This window comes from Trachymyrmex septentrionalis, unplaced genomic scaffold, assembly GCF_001594115.1.
Source record: "Trachymyrmex septentrionalis isolate Tsep2-gDNA-1 unplaced genomic scaffold, Tsep1.0 scaffold8, whole genome shotgun sequence".
NCBI classification, from domain to species: Eukaryota; Metazoa; Arthropoda; class Insecta; order Hymenoptera; family Formicidae; genus Trachymyrmex; species Trachymyrmex septentrionalis.
In genome coordinates this window covers 3,652,540-3,661,990 of record NW_017305987.1, presented here as the reverse complement: position 1 = coordinate 3,661,990, position 9,451 = coordinate 3,652,540, and the positions used below count along the sequence as shown (strand labels likewise).

At 33.4% G+C, this 9,451-nt stretch overlaps 3 protein-coding genes across 6 annotated transcripts in view; 2 read left to right on the top strand and 1 right to left on the bottom strand.

The window, feature by feature from the left end:
• Positions 1–2,007: 2,007 nt before the first annotated feature.
• On the bottom strand, positions 2,008–5,003 carry LOC108754593 (COP9 signalosome complex subunit 6). The gene is made up of 5 exons (XM_018497039.1): positions 4,568–5,003; positions 3,191–3,474; positions 2,899–3,064; positions 2,615–2,808; positions 2,008–2,502 (listed from the first exon to the last, which is right to left on the bottom strand). Exons 1-5 carry the CDS (start codon positions 4,785–4,787, stop codon positions 2,362–2,364), a joined length of 1,005 nt encoding a protein of 334 aa, XP_018352541.1. The 5' UTR covers positions 4,788–5,003; the 3' UTR covers positions 2,008–2,361.
• Positions 5,004–6,854: 1,851 nt separating this feature from the next.
• The window catches only part of LOC108754551 (zinc finger CCCH domain-containing protein 13), a 7,051-nt gene continuing 4,454 nt past the window's right edge, over positions 6,855–9,451 (top strand). The window contains exon 1 of one of the 4 annotated variants that reach the window (XM_018496957.1): positions 6,855–7,058. The gene's annotated coding sequence lies outside the window, so the exon portion shown is untranslated. Of the gene's footprint in view, positions 7,059–7,184; positions 7,256–7,395; positions 7,475–7,666; positions 7,731–9,451 lie in introns of those variants that run through there. The other 3 variants (XM_018496956.1, XM_018496954.1, XM_018496958.1) reach the window with 3 other exon arrangements.
• Positions 7,472–8,825, top strand: LOC108754552 (phosphatidate cytidylyltransferase, mitochondrial). The gene has a single exon (XM_018496959.1). The coding sequence runs from the start codon at positions 7,643–7,645 to the stop codon at positions 8,735–8,737; it is 1,095 nt and encodes a 364-aa protein (XP_018352461.1). The 5' UTR covers positions 7,472–7,642; the 3' UTR covers positions 8,738–8,825.

The following is a 9,451-nucleotide window of genomic DNA, read 5'->3' as shown; positions in this document are numbered from 1 at the left end:
ATGTATGTAGCGTATCGTGCTGTCGAATCAAGTTATATTATAGGGATCATCTGTGTCACATTTCCGTAAGGTAATGGAGAAAAAATAGCGTGATATCTCGGAAGTTCAGTTGTCATTAATGTCACGTCATCGTAAGAGAGCGTGCAAACTCTCTGCAATTAGAAATCCTATAAAGAGTTTGGCCAAAGCGGATAAAAAATAGGAGATAGATAGCTATATTTTTCCTTCTTTTTCTCACTTTCTCTCACTTTGCGAAAATGTACGAACTATATATTGAATGGATCATAAGAGATGATCAATCAAAAGACTGATTCACTTTGGCCAGACTTTTATCAGGGTCTATCTGCAATCATAACGGTCTAGTCATGTACGAAAGGTCAATTCTGGTTTTACTTCGTACAGAATGAGTAACTGATAACGCAGTTACATGCAATAACTAATGAGGCACAATATACTATATTTTGTACAATAATATTTTTAAGTCGTTCTATATTTTAAGTCGGAGATACATATGCGTAATATGCGAATAGATTTTTAGAGAGAGAAACTTTTAGTATTTTATAATAAAAGATTATAATATATAGGCAATTTTTTTATGAAGGTAAAACTTGTGTGTATACACAAGTCGCTATTATGGAATCATAAATTGGGATATAAAGAGTGGATAATATATGGCCTACAAAGGAAAAGGTATGCTTGGTAGTATGTAAATCAATTAAAATGAGGTCTTCCATTACTAAAGCAAAACGTGTGAAAGTATCTTATGATTTGTATATATTCTCGCTGTACTTCTCATTCTAAGCAATGATAGGAGTGTTTAAAAACATTATATATATATATATGAAGTACATATTAATAAAGAACTATGCCCAGTTTTTCTTATAGAAATTGAGACTCAGGTGAACAGTATTGAGACATGGCTAAAATTATATGGCAAAAAAGAATCAAAAAGTTCTATATGCACAATCTTGTAAATAACTCTTTTGAGTGTTAACTTGAATGCTAGAGCTGTCCAAAGTTCGCTATTATAAATATGTATTGTACTATGTATCACTGGTCTTATTTGTTTTTCTCTGCGTTCAGGGCATTTCTTTGCGATGACAGCGGTAATCTCCAATAGTATAATATATCCATATATGATATATCAAATTGATTCCTCATTTGATGTCTGATTTTCGAAATGTCGCTATTATTCACTACATTTTCTATCATATCAGATGTTGAGCATTCAGAGAAGACTGCACAACTTATGTTGGACCGACTGTACAAATCAAATATGTTATTTTGATCAATTCAAGAATAAAATCTAAACCATAAATTGTCGTATTTGTCTATTGCATATAAATTAGAAGGATTTTCAGTATTGAAAACAAAGGATGATTTAGCATGTGGTTATTATCGGGCAATATTTTATACAGATAAATCGTAATTTTGAGGTGATAAATTTTGCTAATTACGGCAATCATACATAACGCTATCCTCGTCAAACCGAATCCAGGTATGAATCATACTCATTACAGTACGTACGGCAGAACATGAAGGAGCTCAAACCAGTGCAGAATATTGATCTTGTAAAAATGGATGTCATACAGTTGTATGTGATAACAGTGATCATGATATTTAAGATGCTCTATACTTTAACGAAGACATCCATGTGCCAGCAAGAGCATTAATAATGTTTTTCTAGTTTTAGAGAGCTTCAATAAGGAAGAAGTAACACACTGAAGAGGGATAAGATCCGTACGTTAATCAGAATTTAGTAATTAAAATTTTTTATTTCGTACTCGGTGAATGCCTCCTATCGATTAATATACGATTTATGACTGTTCACTTGGAGCCTAAACTAGGCATATTTCTTTGTATCACGAGATGTAATTTTGCATCTATTAGAGATTTATTATTGAGTATACTTCAATATATATACCTAATTTGGAATATAAATTTTATTTCATTTTTTTATAATATAATTTGACTAAATATTAAATTGATGTTAAAGTAAAGCAAAAAATCTCTTGAAACGCATCACAGTTTTTATTAATATCACACGTTATTGTTAATTGAAATGTGTTAAAACATACCATTTATACAAGACAGCATTTAATAAATATTACTTCTGAATGATATTAACGATATAATGTATGTTTCGGGTGATTCTTACTCTCTATCACATTTGCTATTACATTTTATTTCAAAAAGACTGCTATATAACTTCTTTACTTTATTTATATTCGATACAACGTACCTCTAGAAGTACTATCCCTCGATTAAGTTGGCTGTTTAAACTTTAATCCTGAGTTCGATACTTAGTTATCTAAGAAGTAAAAAAAGACATGTATAAAAACAATAGAGTCTATTTACATATCAGAAGAAAAGACTTCGTAGACGTCGTCCCACGCCTTGTCTATCGTACAGGATATTAAATTTGTTTACAAATTGATTTATATTATTACAGCCTTTAGTTATGATACCGAGATACGTCATCAAGCCAAAATCATTGCATTGCTGTTAACATAAAAAGTAGATTAGATTAAAATAACTAATTAATAAAACTTATTTTTATAGTGTATTCTTTTAAATGCATAATTAATATATATATATATAAGCATATACTAACGTTGTAAAAGTCAGCCTTAAATTTCGGATTGTTCAGAACAGGCAGTCGATGACTCAAAGAACATGCCGCTCGAAGAACCTCATGGTTTCCTTTTAATTCTCCATTCTGTACCGCTTGCACATATCTTAGAACGAGTTTCACCCTCGCATGCAACATTTTGATGGCACTGTGTTGCGCCGTTAAATGTTCAGCCACTGAAGTTAGATATTTGAATTATTTGCTGTTGATTCTGACAGTTTATCGCAATATAAAAGTTATTTTAATTGCATTGTTGTATTACTCACCTACTGAGCATTCGCCTTGATCGTTGTTACACATCCTTTGTACGTGATCGACTCCAATTCTCTCAGCTTCCTCTGTGGCTAATGTGTAAGTTAACGGAACAAATAACATGGTAGCCTCACCGTTAACTAAATCGATCACCGATTCATACATAGAGACAGATAAGTGCTGCAACAATCATTCTTAAATACTTTCATATATTTAAAAACTAATAAAAAAAAGAAAGATACTTTCTCACAAAAACATATATTTCAATAAAAATAAATTCATACACTCATTTACATATCTTCTCACCTCTGTGTTTTTTGGTCTCGGATCTAGTTTCAGTAACACAGGACTTTCATTAATTTCGCAAAGTTGCTTGTGCACTCGAATGTCTTTCTCGGTAGGCATATCACCGGTTGTATACCAACCCAAAAAGTCCATTTCACTGAAAACTTGTTTAAATTGCTCCTCCTTTGTGGTATAATATTCCCTATCGATTATGACATCATCGCCGATGCAAGTAAACAACAGCTCGAAAGAGTTCATAATTTCTATGTTACGACCCTTCTGCTTACCAATCAGAGCACCATACACTGAAAGTATTTTGCCGTTAGAAACAGTACTAATTCATAGAATTATTAATAAAATTTATCAAATTTATGACTATGACCTCTGAAAATACTTTAACTGCATATTAATATCTCAAAATCATTTCAGAATTTATATATTGATCTGTATTCATATATCTCACTTTCATCAATAAATATGTTCATTTATTTCTGAGCTTCTGTAGTATATGTAATATAAAAACAATATGCTAGATATACATAATAAAATATTAAATAATTCAAATAATTCAAAAAAAAATTGTGCTAAGAAGGACCATGAGCCAAACAAACAAATTTTAATATAAGTAATATAATACAGTTAAATAAAACATAAGAGTAAAAATTGATAATCATTTTTTATCATTGTCTCTATAAGTATTCATCTTTTGTTAGCCTAATTTAGTCAACTGTTTTATATTTATATTAGTTTTATAATTTTGAAAATGATCCAATTGGGGTTGAAACGTTAATTCTATATAGACATACTTTTATCTTCATTTTTACTTTCACGTTTTATTTAATGTTAACTGTATCATATTACGTACATTAAAATTTATTTGACTCGTAGCTCTTCTTAGCATAATTTCTTTTATGCTAGATATATATCTATCTATAAAAGTAAGGTATGAATATAAATATATATTATCATATGTATATAAATATTTATATAAATAACAAATCAAAGGACTCTATTTATATATAATGCCAAAAATTTTAGCATATAATTAGGCCCCTACTCTGTAACTCTTAACATCAATAATAATATTATTACATTGTAATATAATTTTATTCATGATAAAAAAGCTGTACTATTGGTACTTTCCAACAAGAGACTTAATGCAACTCAGTGATCATTTCATCTTTGTTTAACTTTGGCAAACAACAAGGACGTAATAAATTCACTGTCTTACACTGTCTTACACTCTCTTATACTGTCTTACTCTGTTTCTTGCTGGGAAGCGTTTGATATAACACTAATACTGTCGTTGACAGTATTATAGAATAGGAGCCTTAATTGGCAATGTATGCTAATGTTTGCATCTATTATTAGGCTTGCTGTTAATTATTGAAACCTTACCCAACTGGTCACTGCCCTCCTGAGCTCTGAGCCTGGTCCAGTGCTCACTGACATTCATGATCACCAACGGATGCAAGCTGATAGATACGGAGCCAATGGTGCCTGAAGAGGCCATGACTTTGACACTTCCGGACATCCTCGGTGTCCTATCGAAGGTGTCCTCATCGATTTCCATCGCCGTTTGTTCGTTTGTATTTTCTTCAGGCACGTCGACCTCCATGGCGTTTCCCGGTCGTTTACGTTTTCGTTGACTTAATCCGTGAAAACCAGCGGAGATTCCAGACAAAAAGAAAAAGAGACAAAGAAGAGCGGACGACAATTCCGTGGGAACTAATTGGAACTAATCAACGCGAATCCCCTGAAATCACCGAGATATCTGTCGTACAACGACCAAATCAGGGCCGAAGCGATCCAATGCGGACGGCCATCTGCGGCCATCGCGTCGATCCTTTCTCATCGAGAAAGAGAGAGATCGATATCTCGAGATATATCGATCATCTCGTGCAAGATTTCAAAAGCATATTATATTCTAAAGCTTTGTGTCCACGATGCTAGAAATCGGTCCTCGGACCTCGGATAAAAAAAGAATTGAAAATCGCAATAGTCATGTGATCAAATCCGAGATCTCGGATAGAGAAAAAATTAACAAATCACATTTGAACAATTTGATCACACGACCATTGCGATTGGTTAATTCTTTCTTCATCCGAGGTCCGATTTCTAGCATCATGGACACAAAGCTTTAGGGCCAGTTTCACTAACGCCAGTTACTTTATCCACCAATTAACTTTGAGTATTGCCAACTGTTAAACTGAAAACTCATCATCTCTAATCTAATTTCGAAAATATGTATTTGTAAAAAAATAGTCAAATATATTTACATTTCAATGTTTTATTTTTTATCTTCACACAATACTTTTTCTTTATTATTACTAACAAGAATAAGTTAGAAAGACAGATTTTTAAGTCTTGTCATTGGCTATTCTGGCTAATGAAGTTAATCGACGGATAAGCTTAACTGGCGTTGGTGAAACTGGCCCTTATATTTAGTCAATATTGATTTTCCAGCAAGAGACACAAGAGTCATCCTGTGTTTTTGTTTGATAATCAGTAAGAAACAAAAACAGACTCTTATGACGATTTGTGCCTCTGCTGGAAAGCTCCCATATTAATATTAACTTTAAAGTTAATATTAAATTAATAAATAATGAATTATAGACAGTTAATTTTTTCAAAAGTTGGAAGGTCAACTTCACATAGATAAAAAGAAAGCGTTAATATTAAAGTGGGAATGAGCTTAAATTGTGAAAAATCAATATTTATTATAAAAGTGCCTTTTCATGCTGACGCTCGATGCTCATTTTCAGCATCAAAACAGGTCACGTGATAAAAATTGACGCTTGATGTTCATCAATTTCTTTCACGTGACTTATTTTTCTTGAAAAGACACCTTGACATAACTCCAATTCAAATAACATGGCAACATGTTGGCAAATGGTATCACATTCTCATTGGTTGTTGGAAATATATGCTCGAGAGTACACCTAGTGCTAAGTCTGTTCGAAAGTTATCTTTTATACATGTGCGATTTTCTCAATACATTTTAGCTGTAATTTGGGCATTTTCATTTTCCTCTCCAAAAGTTACTCGAAAATTTTTCTAAACTTTTTGCACCCCCAAAAGATCTTCCGATAAACAGGAAAAAAACCCTTTGAAAAGGTAGAAATTCTACTGAATTCTATCATCGACGAGATATTATTAAAGACCGACATCTTTATGGGAGTTGGCGTCCTTGTGAATATTAAAGTAATTAAGAGTTAAAAACTGAAAATATTGTACTCATTTTATGATTTATTAGTTTAGTGAACATATTTATACATTTAGAACTCAATAATACTCGATTTTTTTTTTAAATTGTGATTTCAGTGCTATCATCAAAGTTTGATTATCAACAGAGATGATAACTGCAGAGAAAAAAATTGTAATTTTTCTGCAATATATAGAATATTATAGCTTTACAAGTATATATATTTATTTATGGAACATTTATGTAATAAAAAATCATGAATTTAATAATGTATGAACCAAATATTTATGTTAATAATAGCAAATTTATATCAATTGTCGATAACGTCAGCGTTCTTCAATTACCTGCGAGTCCTTTTTATATCGCTGAAAATTTGCTCAGGGTTGACAGTCTTTAATAATATTTCGTCGGTGATTCTACTAAATTGCATCCAAACAACGCGAACAGACTTCGTGGCTTCGTGCAGCGACCTACGTTAGCTACATTTTGCTGCGTTGTCGCCGAGTTTCTGGATCGCGGCGTGTCACGTTTAAAGGGCAAAGGGGAATGATTCGCTTCGTCACAGAACTTTCGAGTATATGTATAATGGCGAATTCTTTCTATTTGTGTTTTAGCAAGTGAGATTCCGCGTCACATCCGATCGTGACAGGAAGCCGCGACACTCGTCGCCACGAATACGAGGGTGTAAGTCACGATCCTTTCGTAGCATATAAACGTGAATGTGAGTCTGATATTCATGCGGGTGTACGTATTCGTTTGATATCGCGAAAAGATCTGGTTGGATTGGAAACGATCTGAGCTGATCCTCTCCTTGCTGATCCTTTTGGAACCGTCTCGGTTAGTCTCTTTTCAGGAAAGGAACAGTCTCACCCCTTCAATGAGTAAGTAGACTCGAAAGCGAACTATTTACGAGTTGCGTTTCTAGGTTAGATGGACGAATGTGTTGGGAAAGCGCGCGGTTGACTGATTTGGCAATTTCTCAGGCACGTATCGTTGGCACCTAGGACGAAAGACATTACGACTCGATAATTGTCTGTCACCTTTGGCGTTTCATCCTCGAATCTCGATAATCGCCACGGCGTGAAACGTCAACCTTCATGGTGCGAACTGCAATGTTGACTGCGTCGTGATTGTAGAGCGTATCCTTTAGCGAGCTTCTTCGTTAAAATTAGACAGGATAATGTAAGAGGGTCCCTGAAATTATAGGTATTGTTAACGCGCACCCTGGAAGGTACCTGTTGTATTCGAGCTTTGGATAATTCAGAACGATGGATAAAATTGTCAGAATGCCCCAACTGAAGTATTTACTTGAGGAGTTTCCCAGGAATATAAAATTTTGTCTTGCTTATGGATCAGGTGCGTTCAAACAAATTAACAACGATGGCAATAACATGTTGGATCTCATATTTGTTGTACGAAATGCTAACAAATGGCATGCAGAGAATTTGGTGAAAAATCCCAAGCACTACGCTCAACCATTAAGATATCTCGGTCCTAAAGCAATCACTAATGTCCAAGAAGGATCAGGCGCTAAAATATTTTACAACACGTTGGTGAGAACAAACCAAGACCAGCTTATTAAGTACGGCGTGATATCCGAGGTTTCGTTGGTGGAAGATTTGTTAGACTGGAACGACCTGTACTTAGCTGGGAGATTGCATAAACCGGTTAAGATATTGGTGGAACCAGATGAGAATTCTCAACTGCGTACCGCACTGGTGCAGAATTTACATTCGGCTGTGCATGCAGCTCTGTTGTTGCTGCCTGAACATTTTACAGAGATTGACTTTTTCAAAAGGATCACCAGTTTATCCTACCACGGTGATTTTCGAATGATTTTCGGTGAAAATAAAGATAAGATCAGCAACATTGTGTTGCCACAATTGCATCATTTCAAGCAGTTGTACGAACCGATCTTGAAACATTTTGATAATTACGTAGATATTCCAAAGTCAAATGACATGGCTATCATGTGTAATCAGGACACCAGCCCGGCGACTAAAATCCACCATTTGAATCATTTACCCAGAACACCCCAGATTAAACTAGTCAGGATGTGGTCACATGGACCAAGATCAAAAGACACGGAAGATTGCTTGCGTGCGATCGCACACGATCCGGAATGTTATGATTTGTTGGATCAATGTTTGAAAGAGATTGTTTGGCGGTCTAGCGTAACGCAAAGTCTAAAGGGAATCGTAACTGCGGGGCTTGTAAAATCCGTTAAATACAGCGGCTCCAAGATAATTAAGATGTTACAGTCCAATCCGTTACCTAAGCCTGATCCGAATAAAATCAATAAAATTGTTGAAACTGTTATAAAGAAGACAAAGCCTAAGAACGCTGAGAAACGCGTCGAGTAGTTACCACTATTCTTTTAGATAAAGCTAATCCAATCTTAATATATACGTATATATACATACATTATTACATTTGTAAATTCTTATACGAAGCCTGTATCACAAATAAAATGATTAGTTACACTCAACAATGTAATATTTTATTTATAGGTATTATTTGATACCTTCAATTTGTGGTATACGCTCGTAAAACAACTTTTTTTTTTCTTCAGAATAATTGTTCCATTGAGATAAATTAAAACTTTGTAAAAATTGCATATTATATATTACCGCGACAATTCAAAATATCTTTCACATATAGTCGTATATTATATACATATTATACAGAGTATTCCATTTTAGTTGCAAATATCTCGAAAAATACGTAAAATAGAAAAAAATGTTTCAGATGAAAGTGAAATGATTTCGTGGGGTCACATATTTTGGTCACGTTTTTTTTGTAGGTGGAGGCGTCAAAAATATATAAAGGTCACCTTCAGTTTTTGAAATGGAATTATATAATTTTTTTACCTAATATAATTCCTAAACATTCTACATGTAAAAGTATTAAGATAGAGAAATAAAAAAACCAATAGTTTACGAGATATTTTATACCTTATTCTAGCACATATTTACATTAAACATCTTGTAAATTATTAACTTTTGTAATCATACTTTAATATTTTTATGAATAGAATAAATGAATCAATTGATATAAAAAAAAGTTATAAAAAAAAA